Source organism: Euprymna scolopes, chromosome 7, assembly GCF_053919585.1.
Source record: "Euprymna scolopes isolate OS-2025 chromosome 7, ASM5391958v1, whole genome shotgun sequence".
NCBI classification, from domain to species: Eukaryota; Metazoa; Mollusca; class Cephalopoda; order Sepiida; family Sepiolidae; genus Euprymna; species Euprymna scolopes.
In genome coordinates, this window is record NC_136488.1 from 161,264,655 (window position 1) to 161,290,119 (window position 25,465).

Genomic DNA, 25,465 nt, shown 5'->3' on the forward strand with positions numbered 1-25,465 from the left:
CTGAAGTGGAGCTACATAGTCTAGACAAGGTGATATGGGAAGAAAGCTGTTGCACGTGCAGCAGTTCTCCCCTTTCTCTGCAAAGTTAGAGGATCCAAGGAAAATGCAGAGTCGATACAGCTTGGCTCACTAACTGCGCCACAAGAGTTGCAAAGTCTAGTAATGCAAATCCGTTAAAGTAAAGATGATTGTTGGGCCCATAACCTGTTGAGTGTAGAGCCATTTCTTTCTAGAATTCTAGCATCTGATTTGGTCCGTTCTTATCACGCATGGCTATCAATAGAATTGCCCAAATCTTTGTGGACATACACTTCCAGTTCTCTTCATTTTTCTTGGTTTGGAGTTTTTCAATATTTAACTTGATCGAAAACATTTTACCTGCTATCTCTTTAATAACTTGACATAATAATCAGATGATTCTGAAGATTTTAACTAGATGTAGATTTCAAGATTTAAAAAAATAAAAATATTGTTCTCGTCAAATTTGGTTAGTCATCTGGAAGCAAATACAGTCTTTGAATTAAACGTTAAAGGATTCTTTTGAACAACAAAAATGTCGAGAATACTGACGCCCTATGACAGTATTTGTAATTTTGTGTGCAAGCAATTGTGTAAAAATCTGGAAATTAAATTTGAAAACTGACTCAAGTTGTTAGTATTGCTGAGCTTAAGTGAGCTATTTTATTTTTTTCTGCACTTTCCAGCGGCATTCACCCTAAGTACGTTGAATCAGCTTCCCTCGACAGAGGAAGTATCTAAGGAATATCAAATTCATAAGCGGTCGCCAGTCACATGTATATCCCAGTCAGGGAAGATGATGACATTGTTTTTGTAGTTCTTGCAGGAAAGTGTCAATATCCTTCTACATACAGCGCCTGGTATTCCTAAATGGTCACCAATCTGGTACTGACCAGGCTCAATGTTGCTTAACTTTGGTGATCTAATCAGAGCCAGTGTGTCAAAATGACTATGCTGTATATTTACTGGATTTTAGGGCTTTTTTAAACCATGTATTTTTAAAAGTTAATTCTTCCCCCCCCCCCCATGTATTTGTTAAGTCACTTAGAGACGAATAAAAACGAGTAGTCAAATCATTAACTTTTAAAGTTTTTATATTTAAATATAATGTCATTTGTGTCCGTTCAAATAGTATGTTTAATTATGATAAAAATGGGAGAAATGTTCAACTCTTATATAAATGTGAAGTCTTAAAAAATTATAAAGATGCAAGACAATTACTTTTTTCTTGTAAATAAAATGAGTCAAACTTGATTTCAAAAGAATGAGTTTATTAATCGTAAAATTTTCAAAACTAAACTATGTATTGAACCAAAAATTTTACTCTTTTATAATCAGACTAGCGGGGAGTACCTGGCGTTGCCTTAGTGGAGGATATTGGCACAAAGACGAAATAAAAAAAAAAAAAGAAAAAAAGAAGATAGGGAGAGAGGTGGGATCGAACTTGAAAACATAGGGTAATTAGTCTTCCCGCTAACCATTAGGCCAAAGAGGATAGTGAATTCAATTTGACTTAAGAATTATAGGAGTCGCCATGCATGCACAGAAATGAACGTTTTTAAACCTGGCCAGGGAGCCAGGTAAGGTATTGATTTGCTTCCCCACAAAAGCAAATTAGACACAAGGTTGTTTTTAATGTGGGGGAAAACCAGCTCCCCAAAAAGGGGTCACTCTGGCAGTATTCAAATAAATAGTAATTGTCTCTGTATGAAGGGTCCCCTACATTAACCAAGGACCAATTACTTAAGTGAAGCATCGGAACAGATACTACAGTTTGATCCTGGCCCAAAGGCCAAGCCGGGACCAGTAAGCTTCCTGCTTTCTGTTGTTTGCATTCAAACAGTTTCGCTTTATTATATGAAAAAGACAAACAAACACTCAAGACATCAGCCTGGTGGAAATTTTTTTTAACTCGATCAAAAAAAGTAAAGAAATGGTGTCCATTTATGAATCTCAGATATTATGATCCCGGAAGTATAGGAAAACTTCTCGCAGAATTTTACTGATAGCAGAAACCTGAAAGCTTTTCGTGGACATACGTAAACCTCGCGCCCATTTAGCCTTTTATATATTAGACTAGCGGGGGTGCCTGGCGTTGCCCAGGTGTTTAGAGGTGGGGAGGATAAATCAAAACAAAGCAAAATAATAACCTTGTTTAAATAAAGAAAACAATGTTAAAACTTCTAAAAAGTAATATGGAAAAAAAAAACAGCGAACGTGATGAAAAAAAAACAATTAAAAAATAAACGTGATGCAATACGAATGGTTCGGCGTTGCCCAGGTGTTTGAAAATAAAAAGCTTTGGGGAGGAAGGTAGGCTCGAACCCGAATCCTTGAGGCAAAAGGCGAAAAAAAAGCGTAATGACTTACCTCGACGCTACGAATGTAGGGAAATGAGGATAGATAAAATTCAATGATTAAAAAGGGAATTGACAGGTGCGTAAATTTAATGAGGACAAATATCAATCCCTCAGTTAAGTTTGGCTGCGAGGCAGTTTTTTAGTTTTGTTTCCCCAAGATGTTGGGAAAACCAGCTCCCCATAAAAAATGGGGGTGTCCTAAAGAAAAGCAATTGTCTAATATGACGGTTTTCACCGCATTGATCCAAGCTGATTTGCTTTCTGGACGTTCCTGGCGTGAAAGCCGAGGAACACGCACCGTTTCAGTTTAGCATTTTCGCTTTTATACTGAAAAACCAAACGCATAGACCAAGAAATATCACGAAAATAGTGTGTAAAAGACGTCGAAATTAAATATACATGCGAGCTCGTTTCATAGATATTATAACCTAGGTAGCATATAAAAGCAAGCGCACCCCTGAAAAAAGCCTTTGCTGGACATACACAAAAAATGCACACATTTTGCCTTTTCTATAGAAGATTAGATAAGTGCCTATGAAAAAACAAAATAGTTCTTTAAAATGCTTGCTTTAATGGTGCCGTAATGAACTTTTTTGTTTGTGACTTTTTTTTTTTAGATAATATTTGATTGTTTGTATTATTTGGATTCTTTAGACTACTGCTCTCATCTTGAATGTTATTTGCACAGTGTTTTGGTCGATGTAATATTCAGATGATGTTGAACTCAGGGAATTCTGTCAAACTCTGGAATCTGCATGGAATTTCAAACGGAATCCTTTATTTAATCCATGGTGGTTGCATACTATTGCTCCATCAGCCATAACGAGGTAGAAATTCTAAGTAATTCACAATGTATTTATTTATTTATTTGTCGACTGTTATCTTCATCTTTATAGTTGTATAAATATATATATATATATATAATATATATATATATATATATATATATATATATATATATATATATAAATAATTTGTAGTCATCAACATAGTCCTGTTCCGTTGTATCACAACTCATCAGTGCCGCAAGACTAGCACTCCTCCCAAGCCGAGGATTGAACCTAGAACCATCGCGTTGACTGTCAGCAGTTCTACCGATCAACCCATGGGAGCGGCGCCCATAAATTATTTCGCCAAATGTCTATTTAAACAAACATCCGTCCACAACTTTTAAAGTGCTTTAGCCGCTTGTTTATAAACAAACAATGAGCGTACTCATCTCAAAAGAATTCCAATAATTAAAATAATATAATTCGCAATTGTATTTGGAGCTTAAGTGTTGCCTGCACTGTAGGTTGAACCTTCATCTTCCAGAAGAGTGTAACTCACAAGTGAATTTTACACAGTATTTCCTCCACTATGTCATGGGTTCTTGTGGATCAAGTTCAACAGAAAGATTTCCCGAGTTCGACAAGATAGACTGAAGGTCGGAGGTTATATCGAGCGTGAAAATAACACTCACGAAAAGAACAGTTGTCTGAAGAATCTAAATAATACAAGCTTTTAGTTTTGTTTGTTTTTGTTTTTTTTTCATTTTTTAATACCTGAATTATAATTGGAGTACGTGCAAAAATAATTGTACTAGCATGAGTATTTTAAGTATATAATATAAATTTGTGGTTCGGCTATAACAGCCTTCAGTCTTTTGATAGAGAGAGAAGTGTTCTTATTGTATAATCATAAATATAAACATTTTATTACTTTAAAAAAAAATTATGGTCATTTTATTTTTTATTTTCTGTTATTTTTTATTAAATTTCTTCTGTAATTTCTTTTTTTTTTCTATTTTTTATTTTGTTCAATTTTTTTCCTTTTTTTTTTTTGCTTTTCTGTTATATTTTTGTTCAATTTTTTCCTAATTTCTTTTCTTTTTTTTCTAATTTAAAAATTTTTTTTTTTTTTTAAATAGTAATATCCTCATCCTTATTCTCATTACAGTGTCATAACGAGTCTACCTTCCAGCTATTTTAAGGTGAGTTAAGTATGTAGATTAAGTATTTTACCTCTGCATCTTTTTACTTGTTATCCCTTCAGCATTAGGATAGTTTGTATATTGGTCACATCTCATCTACCAAAAGTCATTTCTCAAATAACCTTTCAATTATAGCTTCGGTTCTAGTATAGTTATCTTTCTTTCTTACCCAAGTGAAAATATATATATATATATTACATAGGAGTCACCATTTATCAAAGCCTGGAGGCCACTCGAGGATAAGGGTTTATGAGTGTAGTCAATAGGAAAATGTCATAGTAATCATTAGTAGTGGAAATTTGGTAAATTGGATTATTTAAAGGGATGGCTCATCAAAAATTTGTTCATGTTGGATTTGAAGACAACTATATTGTAATTAGTTGGAAAGCAGGAAAACGGAACAGAGTTCTACAGAACAGTTCTAGAAAGAAGCTTTGTTCATGGAATCTACGTTTAGGTTTAGGCACAGATAAAGAGTTTGGGGAATAATTGATAGTGTTTTCAGCTAGACAAGTCTTTTTTTGAGAAAGTCAGGCCGGTGGGGGGGGGGGGCATAGATTGGAGCTCAGATAAACACGTGCCATGAAAATAACGATAAAACAGAGACAGGCTCTCAATATCTCTCCTGTGGGAAAGAGGTTGCAGGGAAGAGAAAAGGGCCATCCCCCACTAAGCTATGAAGTCTATTTTGAACTCTGTCAAGGCAGGATAAGCTGCTTCTAGCAGCTCCTGCCCAGATGTGGCAACAGTACTTCACCCTTGGACATACTTGGCTCTTATACAAGTAGAGAATTGCATCAGCAGTGATAGAACGATCTCACCATTTTTCCAGCAGCCTTGGCAACAGATTTGATGTACATGTATTGGTCACATTTCATCTACAAAAAGTCATTTCTCAAATAACCTTTCAATTATAGCTTCGGTTCTATTATAGTTATCTCTGTTTCTTACACAAGTGAATATATTATGAGGTAATTTCATATCAAACCATCCTTCTTGCCTCATGGATTTTCTTCAAATTTTGACCGGTGATAGATATCATTAAAGTGAGACAACCTTGAAAATTTGAACCTTTCAACCAACTGAGAAAACATGTGATTTTAAATATTTTGCATGAAAAACTGCACCATTACAAAATCCTTTTTTTTTTCTTTTTTTTTTTTTCTAAAATTCCATCCAGATATTCTACAGCTACGAAAATTTGCATAGGAATGATTGTGGGGGCGAGGAATCCAAAAACATCAAAAACACTAAAAAAAAACAAAAAACTTAACTATTTTCAAGCTATACAATAATTTGAGTAAATTTTAATATCTTGAAAATCAATGCAATCGCAGCTTTAATTAAGATAAAATGAACAAAACTTAGAAGAAATGATATATCGGCATATTTCAAATATAATTGAGATTCATTTTATGAAAAAATGTAAAAACAGACCAAATTTTAATACCTGATATCATCATCCATTCTATGATAAAGAACTATATATATATATATTCTGTCATATAAAAGTTGAAAAATACTGCTAGGCGAATGCATTTAAAGTATTTAGAGAAATTGAGAGAGTGAACAGCAAGTCAGACACTCCCTCCAATATGTGAATAATGACTTTTTTTTCTCTTTCTATACCGATTTATACGTTTTTTCTTTTTTTTTGTTTCTCTTTAAAAAAATTTTCCTGTTTGAGACATTTTCTTCTTTTTTTTTAATTTCACTGACTTTATTTATTTATATGAATAGTAGTGTGAACACTAGTGAAGCATATTTTTTTTTTCCTCATCAGTTTTAAGGGAGCATGTGCACGCATATCCATGTAATACTAAAACTAATGGCCATGAGTATCTGTTTGTCGCTTGTTTTAAACAAGTGTTGAGAGGAATTTCGTGCACAAAATGGTGAAACCTTGTTTTGCAAAAATGATGCCCGGCATTTCTTTTTTTCTGCTGGTAAAATTGTATGATAAGCATGTACCATCAGCTTCAGCAATCAGCCGTCCATTCATAAGTTGCAGGGATACTATGTAGGGAGTTGAGCAGCAAGATGTCTGTTCACAGTACACTTGTTATTATAGTTGGGGAAGCAGGAACCCGGAAGGGAATTCTAAAGTCTTATGGGAAGGAATTATTAGAGTAGAAGGTTTTCTTACATCTAGGGATGTCTATTGTATAGGGGTGGGACTTTGCTGCTTGTCGGTGGTGTTTACATCGAGGGGGTACAAGGACTTGCAGTTCGTGGGAACATCCACCATCAAAATACTTGTAGAACAGGCAGCGGGATGCAACATTTTGTTGATGGGACAGAGGTTGAAGCTTAGATGACAGTTCAGAACCTATCAGGTTCGCGACTTTCTTTTGAACTCTGTCCAGGAGTGAGACACTAGTAACAGCTGCACCAGCCCAAATGTGACAACACTACTTCATACATGGGCAAATGGTGGGCTTGTAGAGGTACAGGATACTTTCAGGTTTAAGTAACTTTCTAGCATGGTAGAGAGAGCTTGTCTTCTTCGCAGCAGCCTTGGCAATGCTCTTGATGTATCTGTTCTAACTCATGTTTCCTGTGAATGTCAAACCGAAGAGTTTATATGAAGTACTTTCAGGTAACATATCTTTAGCCCTAGCTATTGGTGGTTGAGAAGGTTTCTTGTAATTATTAAAGAAACCAAGCTTAGTCTTGGCAGCATTGAACGTAACCATCCATTTTTGACCCCATTCCACTATAGATTGGAGGTCTTCTTCTAGGGTCTCCGCCACTGTCTTGGATATGTGTTCATTTGTTTTCCCCTCGTGCCTGTTATAGAGCATGGTGTCATCAGCAAATATACCCATTTTAGAGACAATTTTATCAGGGAGGTCCTTTAAGAATATTAGGAATAATAAATGTCCAAGGATAGACCCCTGAGGTACTCCCACATTTATATCATATTGTTTAGATGTATGACCGTTGAGGACAACCTGGATTCTTCTCTTGCTTAAGACGGATTTAATTATGGTAAGTATTCGTCCAGTAATCCCATAGGATCTGATTTTCATGAAAAGACCATCATGCCATACCCTGTCAAAAGCCTTAGATATACCTAGTGTTACTGCCCTCCCCTCCCCTGCCTTATTTAGTGCATGGTATATACGTTCAGAGATTACAGTTAGGATATCTGCAATAGAATGGGCTTACCTAAATCCATATTGATAGTCGGACAGAAGTTTAGCAACTATAAGGTGGTGGACTAGAGCTTGATTAATCATGGACTCAAATATTTTGATGAAAAGAGGGAGGAGGCTAAAAGGGCGATAATTTACTGGGTCAGTTCTTTCTCTAGAATTCTGGTAAACTGATTTTTTTAATAGTCCAACCAGGATGAGATCAGGTCCACATGCTTTTGAGGTGTCTAGGTTTTTTATGATATCATGTACTTGAGAAAGGGTGATTTTCAGATCCTCTAGTGTCGTTTTTGTCTGCAAAGGAAAATCAGGGAGGGAGTGGTTTACTGGGTCCAAAGAGTTTGAAGCAAACTGATGGGCAAGCATGTTAGCTTTTTCCGTTGCCGTGCAAACAACCACATGATTGTTGAATAGTGGAGGAATTGTTGATTGCTCATTATTTACTATACTGTTGTAGATTTTCCAGAAATCACGAGTTCCTGATTTCTGTGCTTCAATGTGTTTTCTGGTGGTTTCTCTTAGCTGTTGTTACTTCTTTCTTACAATCACTTGTAGCTTCTATATACTTTTGTCTGTTTGTACTGGACTTATGTCGGATAAATATGCAGTAAGTATGCATGTTGTCTCTACACAAGTTGGGAAGAGTGGGGTTTGCGATAGAACTTCTGTTTGGGAACATGTGCTTCAATTGCTGCCTTGAACCATTCAGTGGTCTCATTTGCGCACTGTTCTGCAGGAAGAGAAAAGATATTTCCCTATGGTGCATCTCTGATGTGATCTCTAATGGCATCCCAGTCAGCCTTATTGTAATACCTTGTCGTTTTGAGCAATGACTCTTCAACTTGGGGTCGAGAGTTTAGAGTGATGGCTATCATTGTCACAGTGTGATCAGCATTCCCAGGTGGGCAATGGGCATTTGTTACATAATCCTGTTGTCAGAAATAGATCCAGAAGTGAGGCTTCCTGGTCCTGACGATCTGGGAGACGGTTCGGGAACATTACTGTCTCTGTCAAGGAATGAGATATAGAAAAGTTATGGATGATGCTACCAGCTGTGCGTATGTAGTTAAAGAAACTAAGCAAATTATTGTGGTGGGCGTTAAAGTTACCAAATACATGTATTTGGATGCTAGTGTTAAGGGAGAGTGCTACATCTATGCTGTCAGAGGCATGATTGATTAGAGTACAGTCCTGGGTTGAGGGAGAACAATAAAGAAAATATAAGTAGCTAATGCTATGTTGTAAATTTAGTTTAAAACACATGAAGGCCTGGTCATCTGATACTAGTTTAGATTCCCTAATTATGGGGAGGGTATTACGAATATAGACCTCAAGTTTGTGCATATGTCTGTCAGAGTCCTCACGACAAAGGGGAAGATAACCAGACATGTTAAAGATGTTAGGGGATGGAGGAAGTTAGTTTCACTTAGTGCTAAGATATCCGGGGAGTTTGCTAGGAGAAATGATTTTACATCATCTAACTTAGTTCTAAGTCCACGGATATTTGTAAATACGAGCCTCAAGGGAGGAGGCGAATCGTTGTTCAAATGTGTGTCTGGTTTGATCATTATTTTGGATTGAGCTGTCATTTCAAATTAGTTTGTAGTTTTAGTTTAGCCGGATGGCATTCTGGATCATAAGTTCAAAAAATTAATCAGACGTAGTAATTCGCTAACCCAAAGAAACTGCAATGACAATATACTTTTTAATCACTGACATATTCTACTCTCTCTGATTCGAGTCTTCTCCCATTCTTGTTATTTGTTCCTGATATTAAATTTGTTCCATAAAGAATTGACATTTTTGTACTTTTAGTTTGAAACTGTTATCCTGAATTCTTTGAAGAACTTTATGCATATGAATTTATAGTGCTCCATGGTTTTAGTAATTATTAAAATGTCATCTAGAGAGGTCAGTACAAACTCCAAACCACTAGGTAATGCATTCATTACCTGTCGAAATATAACCAGCGCCATCTTTACTCCAAATTTGTATAAGCCTTTATGTATATTTTATACACAATAACTTTCTTCATCCACCAGGATTTGCAAATCTAAGTTGCTTAAATCCACTAAAAAGCACTAACCCTATGTGAGTTTAACCGGCTTCTTCCAAAGGAGGAAGTTTCATAGAAGTATGAAATTCACAAGTGGTCCCCAATCATATATCCCCGATAGGGTTTTGCAACTCTTGCAGGGAGGTGCCGACGTCCTCTGACATGGACTTCCCAAATTGGTCACCCATCTAGTACTGACCAGACTCATCATTGCTTAATCTCTTAATCAAACCGGTTTTTTTTTTGGGGGGGGGGCTTCATTTTGTTGGTGGTGTTTACCTGAGGGGTTGGATTATCATGGAGAGAGAGAAAAGGTATACATCCAATCTTGTTGACAGTTGTTGTAAGTTAGTTGTTATGTATGTCACGTGTTTAGCACAAATTTTGTATAGAGAAACCTGGTCACATCTTTGAAAACGTTATTTTATAAGTTTAATTTGAAAATTTAGAAAACAAAAATAAACAAAAACACCAAGTCTTTCACACCTCCAAGAATTGGTTATTAACCAATGCTCGGAAATCATTGAATCATTTCAAAATTGTCAGACAGCTTCATGACAAGTAAGAATATTGTTATCTCTTCAGTCCACATGAAATCATTGGCATAAACATCATTTACAAGACTTGTTGGATGCATTCTAAGAAGTCAGGGCCATTTTCTTTCTAGGCCGTTATATCTACATCTTACCATCAAGTTTTTTGAAAGTCTGTTATTAACCAATCACAAAGGTTTCTGTGAAGAAATATGGATTTGTGATTTGGGGTGCGGTGGGGTCTCAGTTGTGTGTGCAATTGCTATGTTATCATCCAGTGTATATAGGATTATTTTTCTTTCACAAGATGCTGTGTTTTGACATTTTTTTTTTGTACTTTGTAAAGTTCAAACCAGCGGCAGTGGTGTCACTTTCAAGATCGCAGCAAATGATATTTGAATTATCAAATTGAATCATACACAAAGGATTTCTTTTGTCATATTCATAATATCCTGCTTCTAATTCTTTTGATCTAATTTGCTCGAAAGTTCAAGTATGTTTAGCATTGAAATAACACATGTGAAGACGATAATTACCAGTTTGATGCAACCAAACGAAAGGTTAATGAAATGCTAGCAAAACTAAGCTTATTAATTACAATACTTAACTCTTACCTATAAAGGATTTGTATTTATCACTTTTGAGATTTGCATCTTAATTTCCTTCACTGTAATAAACTAGCAGACCCAACCGACTGACCGACAGAAACAGTACTCACCCTAGACGGGTTGAATCATCTTCCTCCAAAGGAGAAAGTTTGATACTTGTGCACTTTTTGTCACCGTGCTGAAATAATAATGTTATTATTTTGAAAGCCATTCTTAACATGGGGTGGAGAGGGTGTTTTGTAACTATTCTGTGCTTCAACGTAACAATTTAATACAAAAAAAAAAAAAAGATATCGTAAAGCTTGAATTTATAAATAGTGCAGTGGCAAAAGTTCACAAGCACCGAAAGTTTCATGAGAATATCAAATTCACAAGCGGCCCCCCAGTCGCTTGTATATCCTCGTCAGTGGAGATGATGATAACCTTTGGTTTTTGCAGTTCTTGTAGGGAGGTATCAACGTTCTCCTGCATATACCTCCTGGTATTCCCAAATGGTTATCCACCTGGTACTGACCAAGTTCAACAGTGCTCAACAGAAACTAGCAGACACCCCAGAGCAAAAACTTAAAACTTGAACCCTATATTACGATTTTAATTTTTTTTTTTAAATTTTTTAATTATTATCAGCATCATCATTGTTTTTTGGTATTTAGGATACTGTGAGCGGAGTGGACAACACCAAACAACATCTCGGTGTTTCTTTATGCGGTCTTGTTATAGGGTTTTTTTAAATTGCATTCCCTGAGAATATTTTGTCGACTGGCAAGCAAGCAAGATGTCCTTCTAGTACCTTCATGACAGTAATCCATCGATACTGGACAATACTAGGTGGTTCTGCTGGTAATTTCAGTTCCTTCTTTCACCAGAACCTATTTATAAGAGGAAATAGATGTGATCTTTGCGTTTTAAGCTACATAGCTAAACAATCATTCCTACAAAATTGAAATTTCTTATGTGTTTTAGCCTAAAAGTAATAATCAGATAGCTCTTGTGTTACTATGGATGTATAACTTTAGATTAAAAAAAAAAAAAAAAAAAAGACAGGTTTAATATAAGAGAAAGATGTACTTTTAAAAAAAAACTAATTAAGTAAATTGATTACAGCATTCATGGATAAACAAGTGAGGGGGTTATTTTGTGACCTGATTTGTGTAAAAGTAAATTGGGCTCTTATTCAGAATTTCCCCTATACACACTTACACGTTTATAGATTAAGATAAAAAAAAAAAATGTTATTTTCAACTTTTACTTTTTTTTTGGGGGGGGGGGGTAAAAATCTAAGATTTAAAAAAAAAAAAAAAAAAGAAATGCAACATTACAATCACCCTGAATCAATGTTTTATTACTTGTCGAGTCGAGCATGATGTGAAAATATTTAAGAAATAGGATGGAAAATTATAAAAGAATTAATAATAACAAGCGAGGTATTAGAATTCATTGAAAGAAGAAATTTTCAAAATTCTTCCCCTCCCCCCTCTCAACCAATTCTCCTCCCCTAAGCCCAGACTTTAGATGGCTGGATCTCCAAAGCTGGGTACCTCCCACAGGGAATATACTCAAAGTTGATGTTTTGCTCAAATTGCACATTAAATGCAATGTGCTTATTAAAAAACGAAATTACAAGAAATAAGAATGTCTTGTGATATCTTTTTTAAATAAAAAAAATTTGTTGAACAGGAGAAAAAGAAAGATTGACTCATAGCATATAAAATAATTTTGCAATGATTTTTTTTTTTTTTTTCTGTTTTTATTAGGGTAGGTAAGAAGGCAAATGGAGAAAAATCAGTTGGACGAGATATTTTTTTAATAGAAGTCAAATGAATATTGACAACACAGTCATAGAGTGAACAGTTATGTAACAACACATTCCATATCTGTAGACAAATTCTGGAGAATAGATTTTTTATTTATTGAATCCTAATTATCTTTCTTCTGCAAAATACTAACTCACTTCACCAAATATATAGCTTTCCTAAGGAGATAGACTGACATTTGTTTCTAGCAGTTCCTCAAAAATGTTGACATAGATTTAATATTCGTTAAAAGCTATTGACTTACTATACAATATTATAAGATAATTTTTTTTTTTTTTTTTTTTTTATAGAACTTTACAGTTATATTTTTTCTCTCGGTTCTATAATATTCTTTCCCTTGGTGTCAACAACGACCAAATTAGTGTGTGTGATTTTCATTTTTACTGGTAGAAAAAAACAAAAGCAAAACTGAAACTATGTCAAACAGCCGGTCAGTTCGCATTATTTTCTTTCCTTTTTTTTTAATTTTTTTATTCTATTATGTTGAACCAGTTGCCAAAGAAGAGGTCTACATAGTCCAAGAGTGATAGTTAAAGAGGGACAAGAGCATTAAAAGTGAGAATTTAAAGAAATAAAAACACCCATTTTTTTTTCTTACAAATTCGAAACAATGACCATAAAATAGAGACTAACTCACAAAAAATGAAAATATCTACTGAGCTAATAACTTTTCTCCTTTTTTTTTTTTTTTTCCGAACAACCGACATACCTGATGACAGTCGAAGGACAATCTGACCGAAACGTTGCACAAATAACACTAAAGATGAGAACAATAGTCCGATGAATACAAATAACAATAACAAACAATAATAAACAATCAGCCCTCATCTAAAAAATTCAAATCTTTAATAAAAAAAAACAGCCATGTTACACAGCTTTTATTTTTATTTTAACTTTTTTATTTTGTTATTGAAATTATAAAAATACAATAATTTGGCACAATTCATATTTTCACAATGCAACCTGCAATCCGTGGACGTTTTCTCTCCCACTTTTCTCTGTTTTCTCACTAGCTAAAAAATGGTCCAAATACGTTCATTCTCTTTCCACACAAACACATTCCTCATCCCCCATCAACATAATTCAGTTCTATTTTATAATCTCTTGCCATCACATGTATGCAAATCGCATATCGTTCAACAACTTGGCACCTTGAGATTTCATTCACAAACTATGTGTGTGTGTGTGTGTGTGTGTACATTTTACTCTGACATTGCCGCCAGCCTGGGATTGACTCATGCTGCAGCTGAGCCTGCTTACACTCACACGTGATGCATGTCAGCATGCAATTTTTTTTGCTGACTGAAAGCGAGATGTCCTCCGAGTACATTCACGAAAGTTATCCATAGCCATTGGACAATACTAGATGGTTCTGCTAGTGTTAAAGAAAGAAGTAAGAAAATCATTTCAGTTCCTTCTCTCACAAGAACCCATTTATAAAAAGAAATAGATGTGATCTTTGCGTTTAATAAGCTACATAGCTAAGCAATCATTCCTACAAAATTGCAATTTCTTATGTGTTTTAGCCTAAAAGTAATAAACAGATAACTCTTGTAATACTATAGATGTATAACTTTAGATTAAATCCAAAAAAAATTTCAATAAAATAAAAAGAAGAGGTTTAATATAGGAAAAAGATGTAAATTTAAAAAAAACTGATTACAGCTCTTGTCCCGAATTCCTCCTATATTAAAAAAACAAAAATAAAGAAAAACCTGTATGATTTGTAACAAAACTTCCAAAAATCATGTAACTTGATCAAGTAGCTTTATTTTTATAAAGAAAATCATTTATAAACGATTAATGGGAATTTGTAGACATTACAATGTAAATCTAGTATGTATTATTGTGGAGTTATTTCCCTTTGTTTCTTAGGATTTTTTTTTTTTTTTTCAAAAATATTGAGCAAGACAGTCACACTTCAGATACTCATAAAATTTGATTTTTATTTAAAAATGAAACTACTTGATCAATTTATATGATTTTTGCAATATATTTTCGTTTCATCACGGGTATGTACATTAGACAGATTTTTTTTTTTTAATATCGTGTGAATTCTGTACAAGAACCATAAATTGTTAAATGCAGAACATCTCCGGCTTTAAATCATCTTTGTATACAATATGAAGAAGGTTTTAAAAAAGAAATAAAAACATTTTAATGATAAGAGTTAAAGGACCATTAAAAATGATTGCACAGATTTAAAACGTCTGTGTTCAGTTCTGCAAAGAAAATGGATCTACTAAATGATAATGTGCAGATGAAATTTTTGTGCCCATGTTTTTTGGTTTTTCTTTCTTTTTGTTTTTTATATGAAGAAAGTAAACTGATTTCTTTGCTGTCATTCTTGAAGAAACTCGTTCTTCATCTTCCTTACACTATCTGAAAGATTATTTTTTAAGTGAAAAAGTTAAAAACCTATCTTAATGAAGATGGAGGTAACTCTTGCAAAAAGTATTTAAATTGATTTTTTTTTTTTTTAGTAGTAGTAGTAGTTTTTGTAAAAAAAAAAAAAAAAAAAAGTTTTAAATAAAACATTTTAGTTAAAAGAAAATGTTCAGAAAATATCTCTAAATCTCACATAAACAAAATTTAAACACAAGAAGAGAAATAAGGACATTCCAAGATAGAACTGTATAATAACAACAAAAAGAAACGCCCATAGAAAACTTCAAAGCTTCGTGAATTACTTTTTCTATATAAATAAAACAGTAAATGTATATATGAAAATATTTAACCGATAAACTATTAAACTAATGATCACATAACACTGAAATTAACAGAAAATAGTAATCGTACACCAAGGATGGTTTATAACGAGTAAAATCTTTGTGTACAGAAATATGTCGGCAATTTGAAATACAATGTTTATTTCAACTTATTTCTATTAATTTTATACATGCACAAATTCATTCATAGTTAGATATGGTTTAATTTTAAATCTTTCTAATCTACCGGTCGATAGCTCAAATTGTAGGGAACATTGCTGTTTTGGTTTCAATTCTAGCTGATGGCATTCGAATCAATTTTTTTAAATTTTAATTGTTTGAAATTAGTACATACCTATAATATTCGAAAGAGAATTGGCTCTGTAATAATAAATACAAAATCTGCACGAGTTAAAATATATTTAAGCATATTTTATGACCGCGAAAGACTGCCCCCCCACACACACACATATGTAACTACGATTCTGCATTTTTTCTAGATGAATACAAAAAGCATTTATTTCAGTAAATTCTGACAATGCATTTTACTGACTCTGTGACACAATTTTTGTTTTTTTTTTTGCATTGCACACAAGTCAAGATATATGTTGAAGGGGACAGCTCCCGGTAATTAGAGAAATGAAGTAAATAGGATCGAAAATAATATTTATTAAAGGAGAATGTTAGAATCAAACTCAGTGATTAAAAATTTTTTAAAAATACATATTGCTATTTAGAATTTTCTATTTTATTAGAAATAATTATAAAACAAGTTAGGTCAGAGAGGTAGAATCAAACAATGTAAATTAAGGAATGTCTTTGTGTTGCCAAAAACGAGTTGGAGTCATATGTAATATGTAAAATCCATGTGAAAAAACATTCACATGTTTGAGCACGTTCTGACGTCACAAAGAAAGGTAGATTCAACATATTCAGTTAAGTTAGGGTTCGAAATCAGTTGAGATCGGAGTTCACTTCAGTTTAGTTGCAGTTAGTCGGGAGAATTGAGTTAGCTAGGCCCTTTTTGGAAGCGAGGCAGAAAGGGAGACAAGATAATGTAGAGATTTAACACCGCATCGAATTCCCACGATTCATCACCAAATGTCTTCATGTTATTTGCAAAGTCTTTGTCTTCGTTGTCATTTCAACAAGGTAATGTGTGTTGTCTGTTATTATATGACATCTTGCTGCTCAACATAGTTTTTATAGTAGCCTCTTATGTTCAAGTATTTGGGATGAAAGGAGGAGGAGGGGCATTTTTTTTTCTTAGTCCTGGGTATGACTACCAAAGATTGAACCTCCAACCCATTAGCAAATACTAACGATTATGCCAAAAGGGTCGATGAAAGTTTATAATTAAATTTATGGCAGTCGAAGGAGAAAACTATTTAACACTGGGAAAGAAATTAGAATGTAAAAATGATTTCATACAAAAATTTCAGATTAGCTGGACACCCGGCGTTGCCCAGTCGTACAATACGCTTAAACATGATATTTTAATTTATGCAAATTGCGTATGTATTATTATAGAATCAATCCTCTATTGATTATTATATATTACGAGGAATAATTTGCCCAGTAGACTAATTCACAAAAAAAAAAATTGAAAAAAAATAATATCATTCATCTAATTCTGTCTGTGTTTGTTTACAATATCAGCTGATATTTGGGCTTGACGATATTAAAAATAGTCTTTCTTCTCTTATAGATAAAAAAGAAAAAAATTTACAGGGGAATATTTTTACAGGCGAAGGTTACATCGGTGTAATGCAAAATATTCCTCTGTAAAAATTCTTTTTATCTATAAGAGAAGAAAGACTATTTTTAAGATCGGCTTTTTTCGATTTACAATACTTATCGGATGAATTTCTGTACAAAATATATCTAAGAACACTGCCAGACATATAAATTAGGTTCATGTGAAATTTGCGAAAGATAGGCTCAGTCGTTTTGGAACCTATGAGGAAGGAACACAAACACACACACAAAGTGACTTTTTATATGAGAGTAGAGATTTTTACTTTCTTTGGAGTTTGAAAAGATTATTACTGTAGTTTGCAGGGTGTGCCTAGTTGTAAAACATTTTGCCTAAAGAAAAAAAATCTCTATGCACAGCTATGTGAGAAAGAAGTAACATTAATCTAATAGGTCACACACTGTCTGCCAAGTCACAGTCCCTGTCGCATCACCACAGTATTGCACTCTGTGCTTGTTTTACAACTACTCCAGAATGAACGTGCTGCACTTGTATTACCTCAACAACAAAAATATCCATGATTCACTCGACTAGCGAAAACCCCATCTTTTTATTTTAGATGTTAGAAGATTCTTTGCTTTTATAGTTTTTTTCTTCAAACTGCTTGTCTTTGGTATCCCCTTCCTGTTTTCCTGACCATATCAAAAAGCAGAAATTTAAATGTTATGTGAACAAACATCATTTTGCCCATCTCTCTACCCAGGTTCCCCTTTTATAATTATGATTGGTTGGTTGGTTTTGTTTTATGGCATATCAACCCTTTTCAGGTTATTTAATACCGAATCCAGAGATTTTGAAGAACAATTTTTTAATAGAGTATATTTGTTTTGTTTTGTTTTTTTTAAGTCGGTTTCTATTAAACCCATAGTTGGGACCCTGACAGGTACTACCACTCTGGGTCAGAGTGGACCAGGGAGCAATGGCAATTAAAGGGTGGCTCCACACTCCCCAAAGCCCACAAGTTGGGCCTCACCATCGGATATAGTTTAAGGTTATATCCAGGATCCTTATTATTACAGTAGCTCTTATGTTTGTTTGGCGTGAACAAAGTAAAAAAAGAAAAAATAGGACTGTGGAATCTGAGTTCAAGCACATTTCTTGCTTTTGGAGTTGGAGATGGACTTTTTAAAATGTCAGGAGTCTAAATCAGCTGAACATTTGAACTGCAGATCACAAAGTCCTGCTTTCATGTTTCATTTTTTTTTTTTTTTTTAAGTGGATAAAGTACTTGGTAAAATTCAGTTGTGCAATTACACTCTTCTGGAGTTTAAAGGTTCAATCTTCAGTGCGGGCAACACCCAAAATACAATTGCGAATTACTTAGGACTTCTACCGAGAAGCATGCTACCCCCGTGAATTAAATAAATGGTTCCATTCAAAATTCGATGCAGAATCCTGAGTTTGACAGAAAAATTCCAGAGTTTGATAAGATACACCTGAAGAAGATTGGATGTCGCCTCAACTGAAAATAATATTGTGAAAATAATATTCCAGATAAGAACTGTAGTGAGAAGAATCAAAATAATACAAATAATCAAAAATTCATAAAAAAAACATTGAATTCACAGAGCTTTGAAAAACATGTCATCCTTTAAAATACAAAATCTATTTTTAATTTTTTTTATTTATTTCTTTCATTTGTATGCTTTTATTTTTTATTTAAATTTTTTTCCTTGTTCATTTTTTTTTTTTTATCTTTGCAGGTCAATGTTCATATCCCGCACATTTTGTGCAGTGCATCACTCGAGTTGACCAGTAGTGATCACTGCTGTCCAGCTGATACAGACATGATGTTACTGGTAGCCACTCGAAATAATCATTTCCAGACAAATGGACACAAAGCAGATCATACCAAACATTGTAAGATTTCCTTTTTTTTTTTATTTCAAAATATGCTAAGAATGTATTTTGTCTTAGAATACCCTGACAAAAGCCTTAGATTTATTGAGGGCTATCACTCTACCTTCCCCTGCTGTGTCCAGTGAACGGTATATACGTTCAGTGATTACAGTTAGGATATCTGCTGTGAAACGAGCTTACCTAAATCCATATTGATTCTCAGTCAGGAGTTTAGAGCCTGATTAATTAAGGACTCAAATATTTTGACAAAAAGCAGGAGGAAGCTAATGGGGCGATAATTTAATGGGTCAATTCTTTTGCCAGAGTTCTTTAAAACTGGTACCACAGTCATTTGTTGTAAAGTTTGGAGAGAACGGGAGCAACCTAAACGGAACAGTTTTTTAATAGCACGTCCGTGATGAGATCGGGTCCACATGCTTTCAAGGTGTCTAGGTTTTTTATGATACCATGCACCTGAGAAGGGGTGGTTTTCAAATCATCTAGTATAACTCAAACTATAGAAGTACCTAATAAATTTATAGCTAAATGTGGACACATAAATAAATATTTACTCTATTATTTAAGCAAAAATACTTGTGTGAGCCATCTTTTTTTTTCTTTTTTTTTTTTGCATAGCTTTTGTGATAATACAAAACTGCAAAATAAAAAACAATGTCGTATTAGCGAAAAAATAATTAATATTACATTTAAAAAAAATGTAATCACAAAAACTTGCAAAATGTACGGTCAGATGAATAGATAATCTCCTTTTTATTGTTTCGTTTTCATGAGTGATGCCAGTTGCATACACACTTCTGATAATTGGTGATACCATGAAACTGCAGTGAAATGTTAAAATTAAGAGCATTTTATTATCACTTACTAGAAATTGTTTACTGTTCAAATGTTTAACATTTATTTTAAGCGTTTGATTTTCTCTTTTGGTAAATTTCCAGTTGAAAAACATTTTATATCGAGCTATCTCTAAATTTCTTTGATATTACTGAGTTCCAAGTATAATCACAGATGTATTTTTTTTTTTTATGGAATTATACTTTTTCAATCTGGAATCTGAAAATGGCATTAAAGAACATATTTATTCTTAAGCATTTATATAATATAAGGTTAGCCATGACTAGCAGGCTGTCTGGCATTGCCTGATCATAAAATACACTTAAATATGATATTTTAATTTATGCAGATTTCTTATTTATTATTATAGAACCAATTCTCCATTAATTATTATATTGCACCAAATATATAGTAATGATTTCAAAATTAAAAATTATAATTTAGGTGCTATCAGTTAAAATTGAAACCAAAACATTTAGCTCTCCAACCTTATCGATTATCATCCAACCTAAATTCATATGCATACAAAAATTGCAAAAAATAATGTTGTTTAACATATAAATGTATATTTACGCATGCATACAAAAGCACTTTAAGCCGACTTATGCCTGCCAAGTGCCAATTTCTTTCAATTTTGACCCCCCCCCCTCAGCGGCTATTTTTACTGGCTAAAAACCAAATGCAGATTTCATGTTATTACAGAGCCAATTCTCTATTGATTATCATATTGCACTCAATATATAGCAGTGATTTCAAAAGTTAAAAAATAAAAAAACTTACTTGGGTGCCATCAGCTAGAATCGAAATCAAAACATATTGCTCTCCAGCCTTATTTGTTACTATCTAACCTAAATCAATATGCATACAAAAATTTAAAAAAAAATAACTTTAAAGATATAAATGTATATCTGAACATTCGTAGAAATAACATGTTTAATCGACTTCTGCTAGCCAAGTTCAAATTTTTTTTAATCTTGACCTCTTAGTACCTATTTTCACCAGCTAAAAATTGAATAGAATTTGTCCCATGGGTCCAAATACTTTATACATCAAATTTCAAGTCTGTAGACCAAAACACACACACACACACACACACACACACGCACACACACACACGCACACACACACACGCACACACACACACAAGGTCACTTTTATATAGATTACATTCCATTCTGCTTATTCGACAACCTTTAGAATAATTTGATTATAGTGGATCATGAATTGTCAAAAACAAGATCCACTTTTTCCACCAGGCAAGTAATGTATATAGAAGTGCATGTTATGCCAAATATTAGTATTGCAGTCAGTTAATTTTTTTCCCCCAGATTATTTGTCCTATCAAGGCTTGAATCTAGTCATCTTTTCTATGGAGAGGGAGGGGGCATTCATGAAAGTATTAATGAAAATACCACCCAGATGCAACACAGTACACTCCTGCAACACTGCAATTTTCATATGCTTATATATTATTGCCTTTCTTTAGGATTGATAATATATGTAAATTTTTCAATCAGATAAAAAAAAAAAAGCAGAACAAAATATGAATTCTGAATAATTGTAATTTCAAAATGAGTTTAAAAATTGCATTTTTTTTTTATTATTATTATTTTCTATCGTAACACATTTGACTCAAACGTTTCCCTTCCTCACTTTAATTCCTAAGAAATTTTTTTATGCATCTAAATTCCTACATTAAATTTTTATTTATTCATATATTTGAAAAAAAAAATTGTTTTCATTTTTGAGTGCAAAATAAAGAAGGGTCTGATAACATTAAGTCGTTCTTATTTTCTTCAGGCTTATTTTCTCCTCGGTTTCCATGACGGGAGGCGCAAACATTTTGGGTGGGGTTAACATTTTCCTTTGGATATTATTCAAGTTTGCATTTTTATTTTTATCTTTTTTTTTTCCTTCAATAAGATGCTTACTTTATGAAAAAGTTATCGTTGGCTTGCATTAATCTTGCAAGTGCCTAGTTTTATTTTGTACTAGCCAAAATATCCGTTTTATACAGACTGAATAAAAAGTTATAACTATATTCATACTATTCATAAAAGGTAGCATGATTTTTGTTCCCTTATATAGGTTTGCTAATAAATTGAGTTTAACCCAACAAGCAGCAGAATCTCACCCATTCACTGTTGAGGTCCCTAGATGCCAGAAAGCTTTCTACTCTAATAATTTCTTTCGAACTGCTCTGGTGCTACCAGATCAGGCTGCCTATTGGCTTCCTGAGACGAAACGCACCTACATCGATTTCTGTTTTTGTTTTCTATTCTCTTTTGTAAAACTTAATTATGTTCTACAAAAACAAAATAAAAACAACAGCCCCCTCCCCTTCCCCCCTCCTTTTTTCCTTCTCTACTTCCCGGTTGACCCTGTCGGCAGGGCATTAAAATACGCCGACTGTTCCCCCTGCAGAGGGTAAAAGTCCCTCAACGGGGCTACCTGTTGGCCGTGGGTGGCAACCCGTGATGCCTAGGAAAAGGATCCTGGTGGCTGAGCAACCGATGCCTAGGGAAAATAAAGGTACCTGTAGCAACACTCTACTTTGGCCTTGTACTAGGCTAGACGGGCGGTTGGAGAGGCCCGACCCAACCAATCGGCTAGTCATGTCAAGCCCTAACACTTACACTGAAAATGTCAATTATAACATCTAAATAAAATTTAAAAAAAAAAAAAAAACTTAATCCAAAGTTAATACATTCCATTACTACAAACATAGACAAACCAGTTAAGTGTTAGAAGGCGATGGCAAGGGCCAATCAATTGATGAGACAAAAACCACACAACTGCTCCCTAACGAACGTTTCTATCAAACTGGGAAAGAAGAAACTAAAGGAGGAAACAGGAAATGATGGAACAAACTCAATCAATTGAGTATATCTCTTTTGTATCCCTGGGATGAAAGGGCGAATGGGTTTCCCCCCTTACATCTCCCAATTTCGGGCTCCGAGGAGGGTGGGGAGCAAGAGAGATGAAAATCTAAACAAACTTCTATGGATATAATAAACCCAAACAAAAAACCCAGAAATCAAAAAAATACTACAAAATCGAAAAGAACCCACTCTGACGTAACCAGCTCAGACAGTGAACAAGAATATAACTATGAAATAATTGATAAAGAAAAATATCCAAGATTCATAGTAATCGAAACCTTGGAAGGAAAAAAGATCAGCGATCTATCTCCATTCCTAATCGAAAAAATTCTGTCTCAAAACAGCAACCCAAAAACAGCAAAAAAAATGAAAAATGGCAATCTACTTGTCACAGTCGACAACTATAAAGACGCAAAAAACATCTTAGAGATGGAAAAATTCCATATCTATAAATGCAAAAGTTATGCTCACGAAAGACTAAACACATCAAAAGGTGTTATAAAAAGCCATGAATTAAGCTTGGCTACAGCAGAAGAAATAGAAAATGCCCTAAGAAAACAGGGAGTAATCGATCACGTCCGAATAAACATAAAAAGGAATGGTCAAACCATACCTACAAAAACCTACATACTAACTTTCAATACACCAAAAATTCCCAAAGAAATAAAAATCGGATACACAATAGAAAAAGTAGAACAATATATACCAGCCCCTCTGAGATGTTATAAGTGTCATAAATATGGACATAGCAGAGAAGCATGCAAAGGACAGAAAGTATGTGGAAAATGTGGCTTAAAAGAACCTAACCATACTGAAAGTGAATGCCCAAACGAAACAAAATGCCCAAATTGCCAAGAAAAACACCCAGCATACTCTAAAATATGCAAAATCTACACAAAAGAAAAAGAAATAGCCGAAATAAAATACAAACAAAATGTGCCCTTTCCTGAAGCAAGGAAAATAGCAAGCTCTCGAGAAAAAATAAACACTTACGCAGACATTACAAAAACTTCAAACCAAACAACCCAAAACCAAGACCTACTTAAACTAATCTCCGAACTCAAAAATTTAATTGAAACTTTAAAAACTAACCAAAACGAAAACAAGAAACAAATATCAGTATCTTTGAAAACTCAGTCAAATGACCTAAAACAAGTCCCAAAGAACAAAAAAGAACCCGAACAGCAAAAACCACAAATAAACCGTGAAAGATCCAAATCACGTACAAGGACAAAAGCAGAAGATAAAAACACAATATCTGGAAAGATGGAAACAGAACGGGAAAACACAAATCCTCTTTCCAAAAACCAAAGTAAACAAAAAACAGAGACAATATTAATCGAAAATGAAAACAAATTTGAATTGATTGAAATCGAGAGTCACAGGAAAAAATCTAGCTCCAAAAACAGAACTGATCAGGAAGAGAAAATGGAGACTGAGGAACCAAGCAGTTCAAGTAAACACAAAGCAAAAACCACTCAAAACACAACAAACCAATAGAATAATAGATATAAAAACCTAAACAAAAACCAAACAGAAAAAAAAAAGGAAAAAAAATTAATAATTAAACGAACTTATGGAAATGAATAAAAACATCATACAGTGGAACTGCAGAGGCATAAAACCAAACTACGAAGAAATCAAACATATAATAGCACAATATGACCCCAGCATAATCGGCCTACAGGAAACTCTTCTAAAAGAAACGGACACCATCAACTTCAAAGGATACCACATCTACAATCAAACAAACAGATCACAAGCAGATAATCGACCCACAGGTGGCACTTCAATTATAATAAAAAAACAGATACCACATATAAAATTACAACTCCAAACAAACCTTCAAACAATAGCAATTAAAGTTACACTTCACCGACCAATAACCATTTGTTCAATATACATTCCACCTAAACATAAACTAAACAAAACCGAAATTGAAGATCTTATAACACAACTCCCCATACCTTTTATATTAATGGGGGACTTCAACGCCCATAACAAAATGTGGGGAAGTGAGAATATTAATCAAAATGGGAAAACCATTGAATCATTACTGGAATCACCCGAAGTAACTATATTTAATGACAAAACACACACATACCTTCACCCAGGCACAGGAACGACATCAGCTATCGACCTAACACTATGCTCCCCCACAATATTTATGGACTTCCAATGGGAGGTACATAACGACCAGTGTGGCAGCGATCACTTCCCAATTTTTCTCAAAACCCAAGAACCTACAACAGAAGAATCAAAACCAAAATGGCAAATTAATAAAGCTAACTGGACTGAATTTAGCAAACTTTGCACAAATCTAATTAATCAAGAAATAGTTAACAAACCAGATCCTATGTTAGCTTTCACCAATACACTAAACGAAATAGCAACCAAGACAATCCCAAAATCTTCCACCAAACCACACCCAAAATCAACGCCATGGTTCACAATAGAATGTAAGCAAGCAATAACCAACAGGAAAAAAATGCTAAAACACTTCAAACAACATCCTACAAAACCCAACCTTCAAAAATACCTACAAGCACGAGCAAAAGCACGCTATATTATAAAAAAAAGCAAAAAAGAAACCTGGCAAAACTATATTTCCAAATTGAACAACAACACGCCATCAAAAAAAACATGGGAAATAATAAGAAAAATAACTGGAAAAAAACTTGGAACACCAATAAATAATATAAATACACCAAATGGTAGACAAACTATAGACAAAAAAGAAATAGCAAACATAATCGCAAATGAATTCAGCCAAAACTCATCATCCAACCACTACTCCCCCAAATTCCAAAAATACAAAAACAACGCAGAAAAAGAAAAACTCAATTTCACATCCAATAACAAAGAATACTATAACACCTCTTTCACTATAACAGAACTAAAAAATGCAA

The 25,465-nt window shown here is 33.8% G+C and overlaps 1 protein-coding gene across 4 annotated transcripts in view; it reads left to right on the forward strand.

Annotated features, from left to right (window-relative positions):
* The window catches only part of LOC145280217 (adenomatous polyposis coli protein-like), a 306,855-nt gene that overhangs the window by 203,283 nt on the left and 78,107 nt on the right, over positions 1 to 25,465 (forward strand). For 2 of the 4 annotated variants that reach the window (XM_080131999.1, XM_080132001.1), the window contains 2 exons: positions 4,317 to 4,350; positions 18,687 to 18,843. In XM_080131999.1, coding sequence (XP_079988125.1) covers positions 18,814 to 18,843 — 30 coding nt within the window. In that variant the 5' untranslated portion in view covers positions 4,317 to 4,350; positions 18,687 to 18,813. The remainder of the gene's footprint in view (positions 1 to 4,316; positions 4,351 to 18,686; positions 18,844 to 25,465) is intronic. The other 2 variants (XM_080132000.1, XM_080132002.1) reach the window with 1 other exon arrangement.